Source organism: Zootoca vivipara, chromosome 4 (genome assembly GCF_965207765.1).
Source record: "Zootoca vivipara chromosome 4, rZooViv2.hap1.1, whole genome shotgun sequence".
In the NCBI taxonomy this organism is placed as follows: Eukaryota; Metazoa; Chordata; class Lepidosauria; order Squamata; family Lacertidae; genus Zootoca; species Zootoca vivipara.
In genome coordinates this window covers 41,168,447-41,194,287 of record NC_142587.1, presented here as the reverse complement: position 1 = coordinate 41,194,287, position 25,841 = coordinate 41,168,447, and the positions used below count along the sequence as shown (strand labels likewise).

The window sequence follows — 25,841 nt, the reverse complement described above, 5'->3', positions numbered from 1 at the left end:
ACAGGGACGCGCAACACGACCGGAAGTCAAGTTGGGCACCGCCCACCAATCGCGCGCGACGTCTCTCCTCCCCCTTCCCTTGTGTCGGGCTTGCGCCGCTCTGGCGTCCGTCAACGGCGCGTGGTTTGTGCGTCATTGCCGTCGCGCCGCACTCCAGCAGCGGCGCTGTCCTCAGGCATGTTCAAGGTGAGAAAGTTTCACCGGTAGTTCTTGAGGAGGGAATTGAACGATATCACTGTGGTTTGTTTTGTTTCTCTTCCTCCGCCCCCCACCCCGGTTCTGATGCTGTTTCGCCGCGCGCGACTTTCGAACCGTGTGTTGTGCGCGCGCGGGGCTTTGCGCCGTTGCGGTCGGCGCCGCGCTCGTATTACCGCGCGGTTGCCATGGAAACGCCGGTCAATCGCGGCTGTTTTTAAAAAAGGGTGTAGACGGAGGTTTGCACGCGCTGGTGTTAGCAGCCCCGCCTTCTTCAGTTTTGTCTTTTTTGTGGCCGTTTGGGCTCCGCGGGGTAGAGGTGGGGGAGCGAGGAGGACCGAAGAGTGAACTGCTCCTCTAATTCCGAATCCTCCGCCCGCATACATAGGGAGCCCTCTCGATGTTGGGCCAATACAGTACGCGGTTCAAATCACCTCTTCCCTCCCATTTAGAAAAGAATCTGAATGCGATCTGGTGCTGTCGGTGCAATTAGATGTGAACCCCCTGTCAGAGTTCATTTCCTAGCAGAGTTCGTAGCAGGCTTTTTAAAACGACTAAATCGTATGCATTTTGATGGCGCTTACTCCCAAGCGAGTTTAGGATTCTACAGTAGTCTTGTGTTGTAGAGGGGCTGTTTATAGTGCAATCCTGCACACGTCAAATCAGAGGTAAATACCATTGAATTCTGTGAGACGTGCTCTCAGATAAGTACCGGTAAGTGGCTGTAGGGATGCAGCCTTAGTTCGTAGCACAACCAGAGAATCCTTAAATCACCTTCAAAGATGGAGGTTGCAGTCCTAACACTACTTCGTGTGGAGTGAACCCCATGGAATTCAGTTAGGACTTCTGAGCCCATCACATGTGATGCACAAATGTTTATTATGCCATAATAAATCCGCTGGTCTTTAAGGTGCCACAAGCCTCTTTGCTTTTGCAAGGAATACTGTAGGGGCAAACAATATAACTTTTTAAAAAGAAAAAGAAAGAGGGTCTGCCATATAATATGTATTAAAATTCACAATGCCTGCAAACCTGAGTGAAGTTTTGCTTCTGATACAGAGGGACAATGAAACTTATTTCGGATCTGTTATAGGAGTAACTACTCATCCCTCATCCGAGGAGCATTGACTGTTGATTTGTATTTTCTTAAATGTTTCAGTTTGTGTTCAGGAGTTTGAAAATACAGTACACTGTACAGTAGTTGCTAGTTTTCTAGGGTTGTACATCCTGCCTTTCTCCAGGGGGAGCTATAGGACCAAACTTTGTGAAATAGAAAGGTGTTTTGTTAGGTAATTAACAGTGTAATTGTAAAAAATAATAATCATGATCTGGTTTTTCACATAACTGTATTTTATGTAATTCATATTCCTAACCAATTAATTTGTGGATGAAAAGTGCATATGCTCTTAACTCTTGGATTTGAAGACTTTCTTATTCTATCTTCGTTGCTAATTTAACTGCTGTGGTTTCAGTACAATCAAGTAAATACATTTTGTTTAACAAAATAAATAATTCAATGGTAGTTTTGAATATGGTTGTAAAATAGAGGTTATCAAGTGACTTCCTTGTGATAAACACTATGCACACTAGATATTCTACGAATTAACAGTTAAAAGTATAAATTAAACTTTCTGCAAATTAAGCATTTGCAGGGTTTTGTGTTCTACATTATAATCATATGCATGTTTACAGAAAAAATCCCCCTCTCCAACTTCAGTGGTGCTTAATTCCAAATAAGAGTGCACTGGATGGCAACCATAGAAAACCTGATGAAGAATGAAGTGTTGTTTTATTTTAGGCATCTGTTTATTTTAAGAGAACATGTTACTGATGGTATGATTTCTATTTGAAATGTTCACTTAAATTCAGCAATGCCGTGTGGGAGCTCAAGTATGCACATAAAGTTTCTCTCTCCCAAGTGTTCTCTCTCTCCCACCCCCAACCCCGTCCAGTTTATTGTGGTAGAAAGAATAGCTCTAGTCTAGACAAACAAGGATGGGCACACACTGCTTTTCTTTCTCTAAGTGATGCCTGACGATGTAGCAGCTCTATATTTGTATTGCTCTGAATATGGGTGGCTTAAAATCCTTGGAAGAGTGATACAGATTGTACAGTGGTACCTTGGGTTACAAACGTTTCAGGTTACAAACGCTTTAGGTTACAAACTCTGCTAACCCAGAAATAGTACCTCAGGTTAAGAACTTTGCTTCAGGGTGAGAACAGAAATCGTGCTCCTGCGGCGCGGCAGCAGCAGGAGGCCCCATTAGCTAAAGTGGTGCTTCAGGTTAAGAACAGTTTCAGGTTAAGAACGGACCTCCGGAACGAATTAAGTTCTTAACCAGAGGTACCACTGTAGTCCTTATGCCATCAGACATTTATATAATTTGTGTGCTCTATTCATCTTGCCTCATTCCTAAATTTATTGTAGCAAACATTGTTGGTACAGTATTGGCATTTACAGATCATTGCCAAAGAAGCTAATTTCCCTAACCTCTGAAGGTTAGTATGTTCTCTTATTTGGTAATTATTATTTATAACAATAAACAATTACAGAAATGATGGACAGTTTCATTTCTGATGGCAGCTGAGTGTCAGGAATTGAAAGCACAGCTTTTCAAGCTAGATTTCCATGGAAGCTTATCAGAAATTACTGATTTGCTTCCACTGTGCTCCAGTTCAGGCTTAACTGAAAACAGAAATGTTGTTGACATGCTATCCTCAAGAAATGTAAACAAAAATACTGAAAAAATGTAGATTGGTAACAGTGGACAGGGTTCTCTAACTATATACTTCTGATAGGCACCCTGACTTTTTTATTTGCATGTATATTAGGCGTATGGGATGTACAATATAATTCCACTTGAGCCCATAAAATACAAATGTTTTCATCATATTTAGGTAAAGCAATTGATGGCTGCTCCTGCTAGCTTAAGCTTCCTTGCTGTACAAGTTTATGCTGCTGCTCCTGAGAAAGATGCATCTAAAAAGAACTTACTGAAAGTTGATGAGGTAAGAGTCTGTTGTCTTTGTAAACGATTGTTTTTGGTTAGCCAGCACCCAGTTTCAATGTGACCATTCCTAATTACAAAGGTTTCTCTTCCTGGGGTTCAATTATTATTCGTACACATTGATGTCTTGAAGTGATGCAGTACTACTTAATGTTTATTATTGTGGAATAATTTGATAATAGGAAGTAACTTTGTGTTTTCTGCTGTTCACAGCTTTCACTCTATACTAGTCCATCACCAAAATCAAAGTATGTGGAAGATACACATACACAGTTGGAGGAAGGTATCAGTTATGTGCGGCAATCTTTGGAGCCATACACAGCCTGGTTTCAGGTATAGCACTATGTAATATCATGTCATTGAGAGTCCTGGCAACTGATGAATTCATACTAGTGTGAAGATCTCATTCCAGAAATTCCCATGAGTAGAACCAGTTCTCCTGCATACTAACTGTTGATACAGACTTCCCCATATCATCATTTTGCCAAGATATGTTGTCTTGAAGTAATTCTACCATTTTCTAAATACAGATTTGCCTGACAAGCTATCTGACCTCGTTTTTGTCTGGTTTCAGACACAAATTGAGTGTTAACAAATGTTACTTAGCTCTTGTAACGAATCTGCTTGAAAATGCCCAGCTTGTTCTTTGTTGAAGGAAGTTCTCTTAATGGAGTTTTCGGGTTGTAAGCTGAGGGGTACAGTTAATAGGAACTTTATAGAGTTTAAATTCATAATGAGACTAAGCTTTAACTGTTAATTATTTCAGATTGTGGAGATGCAAGTATAAGAATTTCACAAGCAGGTTGCAGTCCAGATAAGCTAATGGCCAGTGCATTTACATTTTAATCTCCCAGTCTTGTTACCGAAGCTTCCATACACCCCTCTGGTTTTAGGGCCCCCCAAGACCACCTGCGATTTGGTGGTGCTGGTAGATTTTTTTAAACAGGGTTGTGCGCCGGATTCGGTCAAGGCCTGAGGCAGGGAAAAGGTTGGAGCCCACTGCCAGAGTTTTCTTCCTGCAGGGTGCCCCTTTGCTAGCAGCTTTTGTGGGGCAATTATAAAGCAGTGCACCACCAAATTGACATCCCTGCTCTCTGCTTCCTTCCTCTGCCTCTCATGGCTGTATGTTTAATTAGGCTTTGGTGTTGTTGTTTTTAACCAAATAAACATAAGCCCTACACCTGAACTACTTTGGGGCCAGTTCCAGGGTGGTGCAGGTGGTTCTGGATGGAGTGTCCTGATTTGGGACCCGGTGATTGTGGTCATGGCTGATGGGGCTGTGTACAGCCCTGTTTTTTTAACCTGCCTTTAAAAACTAAGCCGACACATGCCATGTTCCAGTAATATCCTGCTTGTGGTTCAGGTTGTTCTGGTTTAATTTGCAGCTGTGGCATCATTCTTGGTACCACTTCCATGTTGCTTCCTGGTTGTGAGTATTACAGAGAACAGTGGCATCTGGTGAATTTTTTCTTCTTCTTTGTCAAACCTTTATTAGGCATTACAAGTATAAGCCATCATAAAACATCCACATATAAAATTTTAAAATCTATACAAATAAACAGCCATGTAAAATATATAATAACAAGGACTTTCATTGGGATTTCTCTATGAAAATTGTCATAGGGGAACAGCTGGGGCCAGAGGCATCAGCTTGCAAGGGCGATGGGACGGCACATCACACGTGTGACATTGTGACATCCTGATGTTGCGTGCATGAACATCGTGCCTTCTTCTCTAAGCTAAGTAGAAGCTTCCCAGGCTCTGGGAAGGAGGCACCAGGGTTCTGATAGGGTGCTGGAGCCCTCCTGCCTCCTTCTCAAAGCCAAGATGGCTCTTGGACATATGAGCATCACACCTCCCACCCTAAGCTGGGCAGAAGCTTCCCAGGCTTTGGGAAGGAGGCGAATGGGGAACATTTAGGGGACTAGCCTTGTCCTCCTACACCACTGGCTGGGAGGTGCACTGTGTAGTGCTTGTGCTGGATTTGATCTCTTTCACCCCCATCATTCTATCCGGACACTGAGGTCCAGCGCCGAGGGCCTTCTGGTGGTTCCCTCGCTATGAGAAGCCAAGTTACAGGGAACCAGGCAGAGGGCCTTCTCGGTAGTGGCACCCACCCTGTGGAATGCCCTCCCACCAGAGGTCAAAGAGAACAACAATTACCAGACATTTAGAAGGCATCTTAAGGCAGCCCTGTTTAGGGAAGCTTTTAATGTTTGATGGATTTCTGTATTTTAATATTTTGTTGGAAGCCGCCCAGAGTGGTTGGGGGAACCTGGCCAGATGGGCGGGGTATAAATAAATTATTATTATTATTATTATTATTATTATTATTATTATTATTATTATTTGTTCCCACCCTGGCTAAGAAGTCGGGGGAAAGCAGCAGCCAGGACATTTGAGCATTTTGGCTTCCTAAAGTCTCCTCTTGCCTTCCATATCAGAAAAAGTGAGAAGTGAGGGACGCTACCTCAGTCAGGATTCAGGAAATGCTTCCCCAAAGAGAGCTCCTCTTCCCCCTCCTCATGAGGTCAGTCTGATGAGTAGAGTGAGACATGAGCTTCCACGAGTTGTAACGTTACAGCAATAGAGGAAGGGGCTAGAGCTAGTGCAGTTGTCTGCTCCCCCACCCAAATCACACACATGCTGATTATTTTGTAACACTTAAGAAGGCCCTAGGTTGCCATGGTTGGATTAGTATGACAGAAGATGTGCCATAGGCCCCAAATGTTAGACAGTACAAATGACAGGACTATTTAGAGACACCTAGAAGTGAGGAATCACTAGCTTAAATTATTTCCTGTGTGTGTTATACAATCTATACCCAGGATGTCCTACAGGTAGATTGGAATCTACTGGTAGATCCCCGGGAGGTTTTGGTAGATCGCGGTCAATCACTGGGTCCCTTTCCTTAGTGTAGGTAAAATAGAATCTGGCTTTGCCCCATCGCTCTGCCCTCCATTGTTGCACGATCTGCAGAAGGGAAGACCGAGTTTACTCAGTGAGGCTGTATGTTTCCCCAACAACCAGGCCTTTCCTCCTCCTTTTTTTTTTAAAAAAAAGCTCAACAAATTTGACCTGAACCCCAAAATTCTGTAAGTAGATGCAGTCTCTTAGGAGTTGGCTACCCCTGCTCTATATCAATCAAGCCTGGTGTTACCGGGCATCCTACAACACAGTATAATACGATATATGGAGATATAATCTATATAGAAACCATTTTAATTGCTTTGGAATACCTGTGATGCCACTAGGTGCTTACAAATGGCTTCGTGATCTTCTTTGATGAAAAACAGTAGCAATTATCACTGTTGTTCCCATCTCTAGGGTTTTTCTGACAAAGCCATGCCCAAAATAGAAAAAGCAGCTGAATATGGCAGAGGTAAGATCCATTGATAGTTCCTACAACTAAATCAGATGTGGTTAAGTAGTAGCAAGATTATAAAAACAGTTTTACATAATCTGTATGATTGCAGCTGTATTGAACATTGCTAAAGCAGCTGCCTCATTCTGCTCAGGGGGAAGCTAGCCATGTAAGCTGCTTATTTCTGCCCACTTAAAGGTCTCATTTATTATAGGCACATCACACCAAAGGTTACCCATAATGAGATCCTGTGGGGGCCTAGTCATACTGAGCCCATTACAGTGGTTGTTTTGTTGTCAGTATGCCGATTATAATTAACACAAAAGGCTTCCACCTTTTTTACTGCAACTTTCAAATCTTTGCCTAAGTTGTGCAGGAATGTACTTTTCTCAGCTTACTGTAGTTTGTCACTGCAGGGCTTAATTCTCTCCTCTCCAAGAACATTATGGCAATGATGGGTCTGATACACTACAAGGAAAGGCTGGGAGATGGGAGGTATTTGGGGGCAACAAGATATCTGAATTCTGTGTTAAGCCTATGTTGAAATAATAGGTTTTGATGCTCCTATACCTGTACTGAAGCATTAGAAGATATGCAGCCTTGGGTTCTCTTTCTCTCTGTAAAGGAACTCCGATCTTTTCAGCATTTCCTGTTTAAACAAGGAAATGTTTCTGTTCTTTATTGTCACGACTTTCTAGATGTGCACTGTATTTCTCCATCTTGGCTGTACAGTGAGGCGAGGCACCAGTTAATTGCTGCATATTTATTTGCTGCAATGTATTTGGTTTTACTGGAGCGTATTAGGCTCGGAACAATGTGGTTATAAGCAGATAAGAGACCTATTAAAAGCAAAACAAAGGTCTTCCTTATGCTGTTTCAAATAATGGTCAAACAAGAAATGGTCAAACAAGGATTCAGTGAAAATGTAAAACAAAAGATCTCAAAATGCATCTCTTCAGGGGCATAATGCACTTTGGACTTGGAACCATAAGCTAATAGTTAATAGGTTATACAAAACAAAAGGATATTTATTTAGATAACACCACCGAGGATCAAATTAGACCTTAACATGGTGTTGTCTGTAATGATCTTTTTACAAAAATGAACTATGGGAACTATGGTTTCTAACCCTTCCCTCCATGCCATTTTCTTGCTACCTTCCCCACCCTGTGTCTTTTGCCCCTGCTGGAAACAGTATAATCATATACTACCTGTCCATGTATGTCATTAAAAAAATAAAACTTCTTAAGCTAAAAGAATCCTATGCTTTTTCTCAAACTGTTTAAATGATTTTAAAAATAGAAAGAATAATGAAATCCACCGCTGGGCAGTACTTTCATTAAAGGTAAAGGGACCCCTGACCATTAGGTCCAGTCGCGGACGACTCTGGGATTGCGGCACTCATCTTGCTTTATTGGCCGAGGGAGCTAGCATACAGCTTCCGGGTCATGTGGCCAGCATGACAAAGCCACTTCTGGTGAACCAGAGCAGCGCACAGAAACGCCGTTTACCTTCCCGATGGAGCGATACCTATTTATCTACTTGCATTTTTGAACTGCTAGGTTGGCAGGAGCTGGGACCGAGCAACGAGAGCTCACCCCGTCACGGGGATTCGAACCGCCGACCTTCTGATCGGCAAGCCCTAGGCTCGGTGGTTTAACCCACAGCGCCACCCGCATCCCGGTACTTTCATTAGGACCAGCCAAAATTGTGGCAAGTTCTCAAAAACACTTCATTTAGGTTACGTTTGCTTTTTTAAAATGTAGAGAAATGAAAGAGAGAATATTTATCACTTAATACGTTGCTCTAACTTCAAAAGTAGCAGCTCCCTTTACTCTCCCCAAATTACTCTGGCCCGCTGTTTTAGGGCTTAGTTCATAAATGATTGTCAATTCCAGGGCTGCAGCTGACTAATAATGGATGATAGAAAGGCAGTCCTGTGCTTTGTATAACAGAACAGAATGCTTACTGCATATGTATTTTTAAAGGGTTTATGCTGGAGAAGATTGCTCATAAAAATAAGCTACACCCTGAGGAATCGTCCCTTATTGCTGTAGCAATACAGCAATACCCTGTTTGATACCAGATAGGGTCGAAAAATGGTAAATAATTGTACATTTCTGAATCATAGCATTGTAGAATTGGAAGGAACCCTGAGGTCATCTTGTCCAACCCCTTGCAATGCAGGAATCTCATCTAAAGCATCCCTGACAGTTGGCCATCCAACCTCTGCTTAAGAACCTGCAATTAAGGAGAGCCTACTACCTTTCAACAGGTGCATTCCACAGTTGAGTGGCTCTTACTGTCAGAAAGTTCTTCCTGATGTTTAGTGGGAATCTCCCTTCTTGTGACTTGATCCATTGGTTCAGGTCCTAGCCTCAAGAGCAGGAGAAAACAAGCTTGCTCCATCTTCCATGTGACAGCCCTTTAGATATTTGAAGATGTCCTGTCATTAAAAAACAACAACCCTGTAACTGTTAGTGATTAAGAGAGAATTGTGCTTGGATTAGTCTGTTGTACCAAAAATCGGCAAAGAATATTGTAGCTCCTGAAAGGCTACAATAGAACCCCCTTTGCTGTATGCATACCTGTGCCTCTTTAGCTGTTTATGTTTATCTTTGTTTTGCCAGCTTATTGCCAGTTTTGATCTTTTTACTTGTTTAAATATTTCTGTCTTCTGCATGCTCATAGTCCATCCCTGCCCCGTGCATTGCTTAGCCTTCTAGTCTCACTTTGCAATAGCAGAGCAGGATTGGAGGAGTGCATAGAGACTAAGGCATTGGTTCTGATTTTTGAAAGTATTAATTTCATTTACTCAAGAACTCTCAATCAAACAGCACATTCACATTTGCTCTGCAACTAGATGTCCATTCTAGTAGCACAAAGAGGACAAGGTGGAAGCTCCATAGTGCTCACTGGGGTTCTGCAGAGATCTTTTGGGCAAATGGCTACTCTTACAACTTTTCTTTTAATTCTTTTTTTTTTAAATAATTTTTATTAATTTTTAGAAAAAGAAAACACATACAAAGTATACAACATAAACTCTGTCCCTTCATTTTCCCTCCACCCACAAGCCCACCTCTGCCACCAATGGGGAGACCCATGGGTATTGGGGAACAAAGGGGTCCATTTTAAGCTGGGTTTGACCTCCCCCCTCCTTCCTCCCCCCTCATCCCCCCCCTGCCACTGAGAGGACAAAGGCGGAGGATCTCTGGGGATTGGCTTATCCCCCAGCTATTTCTTCACTGTACTGGAAAAAAGAAAAACAAGGGAAAAGGAAAAAAAAAGCAAAAATATGAAAAGGGGGGGGGGAAGGAAAGAAGAAAAAAAAAGGAAAAAGGAAAAATATTAATGGCTTCCACGACTCTCCTCCTCCTGGATTTTCTTTTAATTCTTATACTCTTAGCTCAATCTTTTGGTTATGTGACACAGTCTTGATTGCAGATATTCTTTGGATTGCAAGATCAACTTGGAATGTTTTTTGAGCTTGCAAGATTCTTGCAGCATCTTTCAGATTCCCATCTGAATGCTTCTAGGTTTCAGGGTTTCAAGGTCTTTTCTGACTACATGACTCAAAGGCCATAATCTCTGTCCTTATCACAGTGCCTTTAGGGTCTAGGCAAATTGGCTCTGTTGTTCTGGAACATGCAGTTTCATCCCCCAAGGAATGTTGTTTTTCTTTATTCTGGTGTTTTTCTTAAAACAAAGTCCTGTTTATAGCTGTGTGCAACTGGATCTTGTTTTCCCTCACTTTGGCAACCTCGCACAGCCACATTTCCAAAAATTCACCCATCCCCTATTCATACAAATTAGAATCGATTAAATTAAAAAATATTAGTAAGTGTAACAGTGTATATTCACAGAACTTTCAGATTCATTTTGCAAATTAAAATCTGGCTTGATAAGGTGTGTGACAGGTGCCAAAAACCTGGGTAGAGCCAGGTTCAAATCCCAACATTGCCTCTCATACTAACCCTCCTCATAGAATTGTTTTGAGAATAAAATGTGGGGAAGCTATGTATGCTGTCCTGAGCTCCTTGGAGGAAAAGTGGGATATAAGTGGATATTAAAAGTTGCTTGTAGTTGTAACCAATTATTTGTAGTTGGAAAAATAAGTGCAAATAATACTTTTAAATTTAATTGAAATTCTGAAAATATATACATACTACATGGCATGTAATATGCTGTGGTCTGATTTTTATTTTAGAAGGCTACGAACTTCTCAAAACCCCACCTCCAGGATTTTATCCAAGGCTTGGTGTCATAGGTTTTGCTGGTATTGTTGGCTTGTTTCTGGCTAGAGGTATGTGATAGTTTACAATTCCCCCCTTCAATTTCTAGGTGATAATTTTCTCTTTCATTGACATAAATATTGATGTGCAATGGAGATTTAACTATCTTTTTAATGTGTTGAATCCTCATAATTGTAGAGAAGAATTTGGAATTATGTGGGCAGCAGGATCTGCTAAAGGCTCGGAAGCCAGGCATGAGTTCTTTAGTAGTCAGTATATCTATGTTCTTTGCGATTCCAGTTTTCAAATTCTAACCCACTAAACTATTATGTCTAATCAGATCCCATTGCTTAAACACTCATCTCCAGATGTACTTTCTGTCAAAAGGGCAGGTATCTATACCAAAATAATGTGCCATTTGGATAGCTTAGGCTGGCTGAAAAAAATTGTGTTATAATGTGTGGATCACCTTGTTCAGCACATCTTTTGTTTTATACAGACATGAAAAGTAATGTATATTCTTTGGTGCATTTGGTGCAGGTTCCAAAATAAAGAGGTTGGTGTATCCAGCAAGCTTCATGGGGATTGGTGCTGCTCTCTACTACCCGCAGCAAGCCATTATCCTTGCCAAGGTTAGTACTGTGGGAAATCACACAGTTCCTATTTGTATAGCATTAAATATGGCTTGCATATAGCAAATGCTAATTTGCTGTTGTATGTACAGTGGTACCTCAATTTAAGAACAGTCTGGTTTAAGAACTATTCGGTTTACAAACTCCGCAAAACCAGAAATAGTGTCCCAGTTTGAGAACTTTACCTTGGTCTAAGAATGGAATCCGAACGGTGGGAGCTGCAAGATGGCGTCGAGGTAAGACGTGCTTGCCGGAGCTCCTCTTTTTAAGTTTTATTAGAGCTCTTCTTTTAAGTTTAATTAGTGGCCTTATATCCCTTCAAACTTCTCGAAGACGGATTGAGGTTGCTCTGTTGATAACGCCAGGAATTCACACTGTTGATACTTGTGAAGTCGGCGTTGTAAATCAGTTTTAACGAGCTGGATTGCTGTCTTCTCCGGCAGCGAAAAGATGGCGAACGGCACCCAGTCAGCGTGAGCTCTCCGATCTATCTTTTTAAAAGACTGTTTTAATTACTATAGAAATTTGTTAAATTCGGTATCGTCTTGGTACCCTTTAGGCTTTTTTAGTTTTTAGTTTTTTATTTTACTTTTTAAGCTAGTACTTTAGTTATTTTAGTATTTACGAGGTTATCTGGGAGATATCCACTGACCTGGAATCCTGGGGGCAGCTGCATGAAGAGAGAAATGACTCAACAACCGCACAGCACTGCTGATAATAGGAGAGGAATTGGGAAACGTACCAGAGATATAGAGGACATAGAGGAACTGGGGTGCCTGCCTCTTGCCAAGCAAACTAAAATTAGTGAACCTTCCTTTGAAAGGACAAAGGATACTTTTAATATTCCGGTTTCAAACACTTTCGCCCCGCTAGCAGAGATGACTGATGAGGAAGTCACCCTGAAAGAACCTTTTGATAACCTGGATGCTAACCCTTCAAGTAATAATAACATCAATTTAAGAAGATCTACAATCACTGATATCCATTCGAAAGACTGTATTAAAGATCAAGAAAGCTGCCTCGCTGGTGCATTATCTGAACATTCGACCACTTTAGACCTTGTTGCAAAAACGGTGGACTGTATCTTTAAATATATAAGAGACATCCGAGGATCCTTAGAGAAGATTATTTCTCTTGTATCACTAAAAGGTAAAGACAGTCCTCAGGAGGCATTACCAGAGACTAGAACTACACAAATGCCCAGAGCACCTGTTTTACCTCACACACCTCGCATAACCCCTCAGGCTGCTTGCAACCATGAAAATGAACAAAATAAGGATGAACAACATTCTATACCTTCCCATAAACTGTTGCTGCAAGCTACCAAAATCTGCCTAACAGTTTGCCCCTTCAGAGGCCAGGTGATTAACTGGTATTACAAGAGTGAGATAAGAAGGCATCTAGCTGGACTTTTGGGGGTAAATCCTTACTCTATTGATTTGATCCATATTGATCATGTTAGCAGCAGGCCTCAGATGCAGAGAGTGCTGCTCTCATTTGAATCCAAAAGGTTCCCTACACGTATTATGTCCATAAGAAGATATTTAATCAATTTTGGAATTTTTGCTACAAGAGTTTTTGCTAATACCAAGATATACCCTCTTTTACCTAACTGCTTGCTCAAAAAGAAAGCAGTTAAGTCTGAGGGCCTACCAGTTACCACGACTCCAACTCCCCTGGTTGCAGACCTAATCAGCTGGATTGATGTCCCCCTTCCGCCACTGACGAAGGCTACCCATTTGGAGAATTCCATAGAGCATGAATTACTTCTATCCTTTTCCCACCTGCCAAAATCTGAACGAACAGAGATAATGGACAGATTGGACGAGTTGTTGCTCTGGCTCCGTAACTCAGAAGACCATGCCCATATAAATAAGATGAATCCCCCCCCCCCAATTTTAGACCATCCTACTGAAGCCCAAGTGGAGCCTGCTTTAATAACCCCCAATCTTCAATATGGCAGTACATTCCATGGGGATGCTAAGCCTGTGCAGGAACCAGTGGGAGATTCGACAGCCCTTTGGTCAAACTCGGAAGCTGTGGCACGGCTGAACGCCCTTTTGGAGGCAAACCGAAAAGGTTGCCTTCCACCTGCCTTACATTGCATGTTCCCTACAGCAACTGTTGACCTAAAAGGTCCATCTCCCTCCACCTTAGATGCAGAGGCCATGGATCTGTCACTAAGTGATACCCCTGTGCATCAGGACTTACCCCTGCAGTTACCAATAATTAAGCCCCAGTCTTTGGCTGTTGCTGCAGTAAGTGAGGCTCGGAAACTGTCTGGCAAGCAAGCTACAATTACTTCCTTCTTCCAGCCTATTGCTCCCCCTTGTAGCAGGCATTCCCGGGTGGATTTCTCTGAGCAGATTCCGCAAGGGCCAGCATGACCCAAAGGGGTGACCAGGAGGTCACTTACTTTCTTATCCTGGAATGTAGCTGGTATTAAACCTAAGTTGATGGACCCATCCTTTGTTGCTTACATAAAAAGCAACCGTATCCTTTTACTGCAGGAGACATGGGCTTGTGAGGACTTCTTTTTATCAGGGTATAAGGGCTTCTACCTGAGTGCAAAACAGAATCCGTCATCACCAGGTAGGCCGCAAGGTGGGCTGGCTACCTTTGTCTCCTTGGCCTTAAATCTCCAGGCGGAACAAATCGACATCCAATCGTCATCCATGCTAGGTGTAAAGCTACAGACAGCAGAGGAAGTGTTTGTGGTAATCAATGTCTACCTGCACCCAGTTTATAAGAAAAATCTGGTTGACCAGAGATGGAAGGAAATTCAGTCGACACTCGAAACTCTCCTCGATAAATACTCTGAAGCCACCTTCCTGGTCGCAGGAGATTTTAATGGCCGATTGTCTTACTCTGATAAATCCTTATTTACTAAATACAAGAAATACCCTCCATTATCCATCCTAACTACAGACCTTTTACCCAGGAACTTCAAAGACAGTGTTGCCACATATGCAGGCCTTAAATGCAGGCAAACCTTGTTGGCCCTTAATTTTCATCTGTTAAACGGAGCTCTTAGTTCTGATTACCCAGCTGAATTTACTTTCTGGTCAGGTTCCCGAGCCTCTACCATTGATTTTATCTGGACATCAGTAGAGTTGATTCCCAAAATCACTAACTTTAAGGTGGTAACAAGGCTGGAAAGTGATCATTTCCCCTTAGAACTTTCCCTGACCCTGGCTGGAAATCTGGACACGTATTCCTGTGTGCCTTTGATGAGGCCTATTGCCTCAAAATGGACCGACAAAATGGCTCAACGGGTAAATGAATTCCTTTGGTCTGACCAACTTCAAGCGACAAGGGACTCCCTTATCCAGGCAGATGAGCCACTGCCAATATATGATAAGCTAGTAGATCTGCTAAAACCATCTATGGCTCGGGTTCCGGTAATGAATAGTAATCATTTCCCTCATAAAAAGTGGTTCGATGAGGAATGTAGACACTTTAAGAGCCGTCTGTATAATGAATTCTTGGCATATAGGGCATCAAATGATCCCATGCCTAGTAGTCACCTTATGAACCTCAAGAGAAAATATAAAGCTCTATTAAAGGATAAGAAGCTTGCGGCAGAAAGAAACAACTGGAACAACCTTCTAAAAGCTGCAGAGAATAGAAATCCCTCCTCCTTTTGGTATCAAATTTCCCAATATCTGGGCAGACCGTCGATAAGGATAGAACCCCAAATTTCAGCTGACACCTGGGAGAGCTTTTTCGCCCATGCTGCTGGCGGAGAAAGACCAGATTTGGCCCCCATGCCTGAGTGGGACCCAGTTACCTACTCTGAAGTGGAAACACTTATAGACCAATTTAAGGCGGGCAAGGCACCTGGAGATGACCTTATATCCATTGATGTTATCAAAGCTAATAAGGATTGGTGGTGCCCACTCCTAGCAGCACTTTATACTCATATAAATAAAACAGCGAAGTTCCCCCCAAGCTGGAACTCAGCACTGATTGTATTAATACATAAGAAAGGGCCGCGTACTGACCCAGCCAATTTTAGGCCAATCAGCTTGCTGAATGTTATCGGGAAGTTTTACTCAAGGTTTCTGCTCAATAAATTAACGATCTGGATGGAGAGCAATAATATTATCGCAGAGGAACAAGCGGGTTTCCGCCCTGGAAGATCGACAACAGACCAAATTCTAATCCTGAACCATCTGGCCGACAAATATGCTGGCAAAGGCCTAAAAGCCCTCCATGTCGCCTTTATCGACTTTAAGCAGGCCTTTGATCTAATCCCCAGGAACCAGCTATGGACAAAACTGGCAGCGACGTCTATTGACCGCCGCCTCCTTTTGCTGATTATGAATCTGCATACAAATACCTTCCTGAGAATTAGGCTAGATGGCAAGGGGCTAGTCTCTAATCCGGTTGCCACCACTAGAGGGGTAAGACAGGGCTGCTTGCTTGCCCCTGCCCTATTTAATTTCTATATTAACTCACTAGTGGCCCATATGACCAATGCTGCTTTCCACCCGCCAAAATTAGCAGGTAGAGCCTTGAATGTCCTCCTGTATGCGGATGACGCCGCCCTTTTAGCTACCTCCCCCATTGGGTTAAGGAGGATGCTTCGAGCTCTTCATGAATACGTGACCCAACACGAGCTCCATCTTAATTATGCCAAGACCAAAATAATGGTCTTTGCTGCTCGACCAAAACCTAATTTGTGGTCAATTAATGGTATTCCCATAGAGCAGGTTAGTTGCTTCAAATACCTGGGTCCGATAGTTCGATCAAACAGGTCCTTCTTGGCACACAGAGAATATATAGCCGCAAATGCTTCTAAAGCAGCTCTGTTGATTAGATCCCTGTACTCCAAGAAACAGGCACAAACAGTGGATGTTGCCCTGCGACTCTTTAAAATGAAAGTTCTCCCACTACTTTTGGTGGGCATTGCCTTGGGTACGCGTAGGGACTTTGTAAGATTGGAATCCATCCAATCACAATTCCTCAGGGCCATTCTCAGGACCCCCCCTTCTGTTGCGGGTGCGATCATGAGATTGGAGACCGGTTGCCAAGCCTTTACGTATGTGGCCCTGAAAGCGAAATTATGGCTATGGCTCAAACTATGTTTCAGACCGATGGGTTTGGCCCCCCTGATTCTGAGGGATAATTTTAAATCTCCATGGGAAAGGGAAGTGGTAGAGGAAGTGCAAAAGTGCGGTCTGTCCTCCCTTTATATTGAGTCCATGACGTTCAGTCGCGCTAAAGCGATGATCGCTCAGAGATTGGGGGATATCGCCAGACAGGAGGACATAGCCCGCGTGAAATCTGGGATGTTTTTAGGGGAGCAGGTGTATCGGTCTGCACCAGCCCGTTACCTGGCGGATATCCACTACGTGGAATACCGCAGACTACTTACTGCGGCTAGACTGAATGTCCTTGATTCGGCGGTTTTGAGGGGAAGATTTGGGGGAGTCCCATACGGTCAGAGAATGTGCCATTGTGCCTTGGGTGAGGTAGAATCCACAGAACACATTCTACTGAGTTGTCCCTTTTATAATGATTTAAGGCAATATCTTATAGACCCGTATTTATCTCAGTTTAGTTCCCGACCAAGAGAACGGCAGGCAGCATATTTGCTAAACAAGCCCACTGGGAAAATAACCTTCTCAGTGGCTAAATTCCTTTTCCTGGCGCTCAAGTGTCGGAAACGTATAATCGAATGTCTTGATGTGGGTTACCTGTAGGAGGTTTAGTAGTGCGGTCATACCCCATTTATGTATCCCGCTGATGCCCTCAGTTTTATATTTTTATATTTTTATGTATCCCGCTGATGTCTTCAGTTTTATATTTTTATATTTTATGTATCCTCCTGATGCCTTCAGTTTTATATGTTTATCTTTGTATTGTGAAATGTTTTTGTTCTGACTATCGGTCGAATAAAGTATATTGATTGATTGATTGATTGAATCCGAACGGTGGAAAGGCACCGGCGGTGGGAGGCTTCATTAGGGAAAGCATGCCTCAGTTTAAGAACGGACTTCTGGAACAGATTAAGTTCATAAACCAAGGTACCACTGTACTTTGTTTTAAAGGCAAGCACAGCTTATTTCTTATAAAAGCCTGCATTACTAATACATGCAGACTAAAATGCCGGAATGACACAACATAGGGTAGTCTACTTATTTTGGTGTCTTTGTGTCAGCTAGGCAGGTTTTAAGGTTTTGCAGTGTTGCTGTATGAATTATCAGTGATCAAAAGCCTTGTTTCCACACTGGTATTCCCCTTAGGATAGCCTTAGAACTCGTAGAATAGTCCTAGGTATGTATTTTTCTTAAAATTGTCTCTTGGTTGAGTGAATTCTTGTGGTTGCTTGTTCATGTGAAATATTCACTCTCATCCATTGAAAATGGGGTAGTTATCCTCCTTATCATAAGTAAAGCTGAAGAAGCAGCTGTTTTTATGCCCTCTCTAATTGTGTAAACCAGTGTTTTTTCTCTAGAAAAATAGGTGCTGGTGTTCACCATGAAGTTGTTACAGTATGTTTCACACTTTTTAACCAAAAAAAAGAGGAGGTGCCGGTACTGCGTACCATTGAGTAGCCCCGGGGGCACTGGTGTAAACCCATCCCTCTCAGGTGTATTTGAAACAATTAAGTCCCACATTTAATGTGTTTGAAGCACAGAACAATGCTATATGGAATGAGTACTGAAAGTAATATGCTTTGAAGTACAAAGATATGGAGTACAGATGGAGCACAGCACAGGTTGTTTACAAGCTGGTGGCTTAGCCTTAAATTAATGATTAATGAGGGTTCTTGCATATCATTTTTTGCAGCTGAAGTTTTGAGCAGATTTTTTCTAGATTTATCTTTGACCTTTCTTTAAGGCTAACTAGTAGTCATCATATGCTTCTTTAAGTATTTTTCTAGCCAACCTCTGCATTTTGTAAGGCTGGCTTTCTTATACAGCTTGTGTGGTTTCCGTCACAGTGTTCCATTGTGTCAGAAGCAGTTTAGTCGCGCTGGCCGCATGACCCAGAAAGCTGTCTGCGGACAAACGCCGGCTCCCTCGGCCTGAAAGTGAGATGAGTGCCGCACCCCATAGTCACCTTTGACTGGACTTGACTGTCCAGGGATCCTTTTTCTTTACCTTTTTACTGGATTTGATCCAGTAAAATAAATTGAATAAAGGAACTTCATGAATGTAAAGTTTGCCACCATATGTACCACCACATCCCTTAGAAACCTCTAAAAAGACTGCCTTGACAGTGTGGGATGGGGTTGCAGTGAGGAGCAGGGTACAGGAGCGTTTTCTTACATTAGCTACTTTTAGTTATTTTGGGAAGTTAACTGCATTGCTCAAGAAGGCCCCTGAATCTCCTCCTTTGTGGGGGTGCTACTGTGTTGGGATGGGGGGCAGCAGGGGCCTGGAAAATTTCCTTCCATAAACCAACTTAATCTGCCAATATCGTTAGCACTGACATTTTTCTTGCAAGAACAGCTTTTTTAAAATGTTGGTAATTGTGAATATCTGTTCCATTGCTACAGTAGTTTGGTTAAGCTCATAGAAATGATGTTGTCCTTCTTCAGAGGGCTCCAGGCCTGTACTGCATGGATAGCAATTGATCTTCCCTGCTGTTACTGGGCTGGGTCAATATTTTGTTGTAATGGCCTATGGCTAGATACGATAAAAGTAATTCAACTAGCACTTCTTCATAATGCTTGTAAAGTTTTTTTAAAAAAAAACTTAAAAATAAAAATGCACAGTGTTTTAAGTGGATGTTAATGTGACTGTTATGAAATCTCTGATTTCTGAAAGGTAACTGGTTCTCAGATGTATGACTGGAGTCTGCAAGCCTACATAAATATAGAATTTCTCTGGAAAGATCCTCCCAAAAAGAAAAAATCTGCAAAAGCCAGTGACAAGGTATGGCATTTGAGAGTTTGTTGTGCTGTAGGTGCGTCTCTGTTCTTGGCAGTTTTGTTTTGAACTGCTGTGTTCTTTTTTTCTATGCTATTCTGCTTATGCTTTTAGAGCACCAGAGCTGTGCAGGGATAAGTCAAATTAGTCCCATAATTTCAAGTACTGTACCATGCTGTTGTTCCCAGCGTTCGAAACTCCCATTGTTCCAGGCGTGTTTTGCGAAAGGGATTTTCATTAGCGCAAGCAGTTTCTGAGCTGTGGGTGCAGTACTGCGCCTAAGATTTCAGATTAAAACTGCAGAGTGGAAGGAAGGGAGGACCTTTTTCTGCCTCCCCACTTCCAGCTACTCTCTGAAGACTGGAGAAGAGACCCTCTTTAAGAATCTTAGGGGGGCGGGCTAGGGAAGCATGGCTTTGTGTTTTTGCAGTCTTCAGATGAAGACTAGACCATGTGAAAAATGAACATAAGATTTTAGCTGGAATTCATTCATTTTCAGCTTTGTATTCTTGTTATAAAAAGTGCACCTAGACATTCCATTGTTACACCCATGATCTAGATTTAAGGTGCCATTTAGCTCCTAGCTTTCATATCTCAGTTTCTAACACTGGTTGCTCCTACTTTCATGTACTCATAATTAGGAAATGCAGCACACTAGAAATGCCAGGACTCAGGTGGGGCTGTGGTCTAAACCACAGAGCCTAGGGCTCGCCGACCAGAAGCTTGGCGGTTTGAATCCCCACAATGTGGTGAGCTCCCGTTGTTTGGTCCCAGCTCCTGCCCACCTAGCAGTTTGAAAGCACGTCAAAGTGCAAGTAGATAAATAGGTACCGCTTCGGCAGGAAGGTAAACGGCGTTTCTGTGCGCTGCTCTGGTTCACCAGAAGCGGCTTAGTCATGCTGGCCACATGACCTGGAAGCTGTCTGTGGACAAACGCCGGCTCCCTCGGCCTTTAGAGCGAGATGAGCGCTGCAATCCCAGAGTCGGACACGACTGGACCTAACAGTCTGGGGTACCTTTACTAGAAATGCTATGCTGTTATAGGTTTGGGATTCAAGCAGCATGCTACTGATGCTCTTAAATTATGTTTAATGGGAGCTGCCGTGTAATATGCCATTTGAATCTTCTACATAGTATGCTGCTCATTCTTCAGGTTTGCATGTTTATGCACTAGTTTTTTGCAGAAACAGGCTACAATCCTCTACATCATCCCATCAGTCAAAATTGTAGCTAGCTTTCAGAGATGTCAGTGGCATTTTTCAAGTTCTTATATGCTTCTGCTGTTAATTGCATCATATCCTTCCCTAACCTAATTCCTCTCTTGTTCCTTTTGGTTAAACTACTTCAACAAGTTAATTTCAGTTGATGGTTTCTGACTCGCTGTTGGCCCCTTGAAATCCATGGATTTGTTAGTGATGACGGCCTTCAATCTATTTGTTTCAGTGGGTTTAGTCTGGGTTTGACAGAGTTGGATAGAACTCTTAAAAAAATATTTTAAATACCTTATTGAAACAGTACTTCAACATTGCAAAAATAAACAAACAACAATGCAATGCAATAACAAAGGGCAAACAAACAAGAAAAAACATCACATATTCCTTGGACTTCCATCATCCCACTATGTTTTCTTGGCTTCATTTTCGATTTCACACTTTGTATTATCACTTCTTAATTTTAATTATCACTTAATTTATTCGTATTCCATATTGTCCTGCAAGGTTCAGTCTAGATTCGTCAAAGCATTTAAATTTTTACAATGTATCTGTAAATATTCTTTAAAGACATTCCATTCTTTATTTAATCTGTTTTGAATCATCTCTTATACTTCTAGTCATTTTGGCTAGTTCTGTATATTCTATCATCTTCACCTGTCAGTCTAATTTGGTGGGTATCACTTCTCCTTTCCAATTTTTTGCTATCAAAAAAGTTGGCTAGAACTCAGTATTACCAAGTAACAAGAAGTGGGGGCAGGGCAGGGGTATTCAGGCTTTTAAAAGGGCATGCATTTTTTTGAAGTAATTCAAACGTATGAAAGGTTTCAAGCTATCCAGTCCACGGCTTCTTACTTGTGTTTTTGTTTAACATCTAAGCGTATGACAGTGAGAACCCACTTTCAGTGCAAGGGCCACAGTCCTTTCTTGGCAACTCTCTAGGGGCCACATGCCAGTGGTCGACAGGACCAGAAGCAAAAGTGGACAGAGCAATGAATGTAAACTTTGCCTTTGTGAAATGGTCTAGTTCAAACACAGGTTCACACACCCCTCCCCATCCTCCTTCCAGGCAGGCAAGACAATATCAGAATTCAAGACATCATTCTGGCCAGGCAAAAACCCTTGTGGAGAGTACAAAACAAGGCTGGGAGGGGGGTGGCTTGGAGAGAGACCCAAGGACAAGAGAGAAGCCTGGAGGGCCACACTTGCCTCCCGGGCCTTTGGTAACCTCACCCCGGCATACGATATTCTGTGCCCTTCTAAGTCACAAATCAGAATATAACTGTGCAGGGTCTATCAGGAAGAAGAATTTATGTACACAGGCAGGAGTTATTACGCTGATGGGGTGTCTGGTCCTCCACCCCCCGTATCAACAGTGTGTTTCTAAAATGTCCCAGCTGAGGAGACAACAACTTGCTTTCAGAAGATGAGATTCTCTCATGAGGTCATAGCTGCCAAGTTATCCCTTTTTTAAGGGATTTTCCCTTATGCTGAATAGGCTTCCTCGCGAGAAAAGGGAAAACTTGGCAACTATGCATGAGGTTAAAGTCTCCACAACAAACATGGATTGCCTAATGAAAATGTACCCATCAGAATTAAACTTTCCTAGAAACATAGAGATTCTCCCCCCCCCCCTCTTTAATATTGCAATTTGCCCTAGGTACAGAAACATTGAACAAGCCAGACTCTTCGTACTCCAGGCATCTGTTTTCACTCAATGATATTTTGCAAGTGTGATCGCTTTTGTCCAGAGGATGGACTAAGAAATCAGCTCCTCTGCCGTACCTGGGCAGAGTTATGCCCAGATCCAGAGTTATGCCCAGGCTTTACTAAAGGACCCCAAAATACATACTGAGGAGAAACTAACATTAGATCATCCTTTAGAGATGGTATATGCCCAAAGACTATGGAATCTAATAATCAAATACTTTATTTTGTGGAGGCAATATGTTTTGATAAAAATTATTAAAACTTCAATCTGTGGTGTCTTTTTAAGGGTGATGCAGATAGTGACAAAACAGCAAAAGTACAAGAAGAAAAAGCAATAAAATAGAATTGTCTATGGCTTCTCAATGAAGAGGTAAGATGCACTAACTATTCCATGGCTCCCATGAGAAAAATAAGAATAGCCCTAAAAGTAAAGCTGGATTAGTTGTTAAGTTTTTTTTTTAAATTCTTCTGGCTCCAAATACATAATTTACTCAAATAGAACACTTGAGTGATGCAATTTTAAAGCTATTTGCTGTTTTTATTACTTGTGTTATCTCTCCTGACCATTCCAAAGGTATGGTAATGTGCATAATATTTAACTACAGCAATTATATGTTTTCAAAGGCTTAGAACTTTGTAAAATATAAAGCAAGCTGGGGGTTTATCTCTAGAGCACCAGTTTGCAAACTCTGCTTAGGTGCATAGCTGAGTGGCAGAAAATCATGCTTTGAAATCCATGTTTGGAATAAAACAGTAAATACATTTCTGAAAGTACCAGTAATGTATTGGCTTGCACCTCTCTATAGCTATGGTTCCTGTTCCCTCTTTGCAGGAGGAAGAAAAACTAATAAAATAGCTCCATTACTTCTCACTTGGCACATTAATTTGAAGCCCTTCTGCCATATGTTCCCTCCAAGGGAGATGCGGAGAGTGTGGACATGAGAAAAATACTTCTCAGCAATGGCTCCCCACTTATGGTATACTCTCTCCAGGCAGTCAAATTACTTTTCTTTAGGTGGTAGGCCTTTGGTTTTTAATTATGTCTGGCCTTTGTCAGTGGGCGTGATGTTTTAGTCCTTTTTTTTTTCAAAAATATGAATCAGTTTTAGATTTTAGTGTATTGTAGTTTATGCTGACTTTAATGTATTATTAATTTTTTGTTGTAAATGCATTGAGATTTTGTAATGAAAAACAACTAATAAGTTTGATAAATAATAATCATTTCAGAGTTTTCTAGAAGGGAAATCAGATTACTTGAAAATTGGACAGTTGCTGGCTAATGTGAAAGATTATGTTATCTATAGAGTTGTTTTCTATGCACTAACAGCAAGAAAACTATGGGCTACTTTTTGGATCCTACCTCAAACAGTGTTGACTAAACATTTTGGGGAACGTAACAGTTTTTTAAAAAGTTTTGAGAACTTGCAGTTCTGTTAAACTTATTGTTGGATAATCCCCCCCTCCAAAAACAAACAAAAAACAAAAAAAACAACCACCACCACACACACTCCTGCTGCTTGGAATAGTTTTTGTTTCCAAAAACAGGCAAAATTCTTGACTGACTGCAAAAACTTACATTATAACCTTTCTTTTGAATACAGGTGGATTGAGAGCCTGCAGGAGATCAACAGTTTTCTAAAAAAAGAACAGATTCTGTGTTGACTATGAGTACATTTTGTCTGTGGTTTGTCTCAACAAGAACACGACTTACAATCTGTCTGAAAGCATCGTATCTGGATCTAAAGGGTCACAGTCCTGTTATTTGCCAGCTTTGGACTTTAGGTCAGAGTTCAGCAAGATTACTCATAGATTTTGTCAGGACCTCAGTCTATGTCTGCAACCCTGAGCCCTGCTTACAAGGAAGTACTGTACTTAATGGGACTTAATTCTAAATAATTGCTTGTAACTGTCCTGCAAGTTGAGTCTCGGAACTCCTCTGTCTGTTGTTACTATTTATAGGCTTAATTAAAATGAATGCCTGATTTCCCCCTTATGTTTGGTCATTTAATCAGCATCCATATATTAATCAGAATAAATTATATTCTTGGTCAGAACAAAGCTTAATTGTGTTACGGGTGGTGGTGGAGAAGCTAAATAACATATGAGCATTAAAGTTGTGCCCAGCAGTAGGCTAGCAAACTTGACAAAAGGCTCAGAAATACAATGGCCTTGTCTCTTCTCTGCGCCTTTCCCTTCCCCCTCCAAATCAAACTTTTCTGGATGACGGAGGTCAGTGGGAAGTGCATAATGGAATGTCTGTGAGATTCCCTCTATAGATGGATGGGAACAGAACTCTTTGTTTTTCTTTAGGGTTTTTTCCTTGCCTGAATGCACAGCTCAGTAAGGGTCAGAATGCTGTGCTGGTGAGAACTAGCTATAGCATAGCTAGTGACTTCTGATCAGCCACTCAGTAAGGAGAACTATAGAGCAAAAGAATGCAAACATTTTGTGTAGGGCTGGACACAATAGATGAGCTTTTTCTTGCTTGCAGCCACATCACATCATTTCCAAGTGAAAACAGCCTGGCTGAATGGTGGCATGCTGGCAGGCTGCCCATTTTTTAGTTTCACGTGCAAGAAGTTTGCAAATGCATTTCAAACATGTAAATGAAACTGCACAAGGCAGCATTGAGCATTTCCGTTCATGCCAAGAACATTGGACCATCCGAATAGGAATACATTTCAATATTTGATGGGATTTTTCAAAAATTGTACGGTATCCTGTATGAGTGTGTTGTGCTTCCTTTACAATTCAGGAAGAGGTTATGAGGCATGGGAAATCCTGTATTAATGTTGTATCTGTCCTATTAATAAGAGCAATTGTATGCCGGCTCTGTGAATACCTACATTACTCATGTCATGGCCTGGAAAAAAAAGAGAAACGACACAATCGACTTCAGTCTTATCAGACTACCGAGTAATCTGGTGCTGCTCCTAATGCAGCTTTTTTTTCTTGTTAAAAGCCCTCTCTTCTCTCTTTTACATTGGGACACTGGTTCTTGTGTCTGTTTGCATGCCACTTGACTGCTAACAAATTACTGTACATGTACCTCATTAGTTCAGCTTGTTTCTATAACAAATGTGCTTAAATGTAGTTTTATGAACTTTATTTTAGACCCTCCACATTCTAAGGGTTCATTAAAAAAAGCTTGCAAATCCATGACGTGTTCTATAATAGCTGAAATCTGGGGCATGTTCAGATCTAGAAAGTCATATTGTCAAGATACTTACTGAAAATGAGGCCTGGTGTATCAAATCAGGGGTCTGTCTTGCCCAGCAACCTGCTTCAACAATGGCCAGCTGGATGTCTCCAGGATGATAATAAGCAGGATATTAAGATGACCACTTGTTTGTCCCCAGCATCTGGAATACTGCCTCTGGACAGGGAAGATTCATTTAGCTATCCTAACTAATGGTTAGGCAGTTCCTTTGCCCTCTTGGTGCCAAGCATAGCTGCCAAGTTATCCCTTTTTTAAAGGGATTTTCCCTTATGCTGAATAGGCTTCCTCGCGAGAAAAGGGAAAACTTGGCAGCTATGGTGCCAAGCGGTACTTGGAATGAATTAGATTTAGTGTATTTGTGTTACATAATAAGTATAATAAAATCT

At 41.8% G+C, this 25,841-nt stretch overlaps 1 protein-coding gene across 3 annotated transcripts; it reads left to right on the top strand.

Moving 5' to 3' along the window:
• The first annotated feature begins 150 nt into the window (after window positions 1–150).
• On the top strand, window positions 151–24,221 carry APOO (apolipoprotein O). Of its 3 annotated transcripts, none has more exons than XM_035116131.3 (9): window positions 151–186; window positions 3,094–3,204; window positions 3,417–3,536; window positions 6,531–6,585; window positions 10,775–10,870; window positions 11,340–11,431; window positions 19,213–19,320; window positions 22,522–22,605; window positions 23,837–24,221. In XM_035116131.3, the coding sequence occupies exons 1-8, from the start codon at window positions 178–180 to the stop codon at window positions 22,576–22,578; spliced, it is 648 nt and encodes a 215-aa protein (XP_034972022.3). In that variant the 5' UTR covers window positions 151–177; the 3' UTR covers window positions 22,579–22,605; window positions 23,837–24,221. The 3 variants fall into 3 exon arrangements, with proteins under 3 accessions (XP_034972022.3, XP_034972023.3, XP_088524842.1); XM_035116132.3 differs by having other exon boundaries at window positions 151–240; XM_088668716.1 differs by having other exon boundaries at window positions 151–863.
• The last annotated feature ends 1,620 nt before the right edge of the window (window positions 24,222–25,841 follow it).

Excerpts from the sequence above, each read along its gene's own strand:
- APOO (XM_035116131.3), top strand. Across the intron at positions 10,871-11,339 it reads TGGCTTGTTTCTGGCTAGAG|GTTCCAAAATAAAGAGGTTG; the intron begins GTATGTGATAGT and ends CATTTGGTGCAG. Across the intron at positions 11,432-19,212 it reads AAGCCATTATCCTTGCCAAG|GTAACTGGTTCTCAGATGTA; the intron begins GTTAGTACTGTG and ends GATTTCTGAAAG.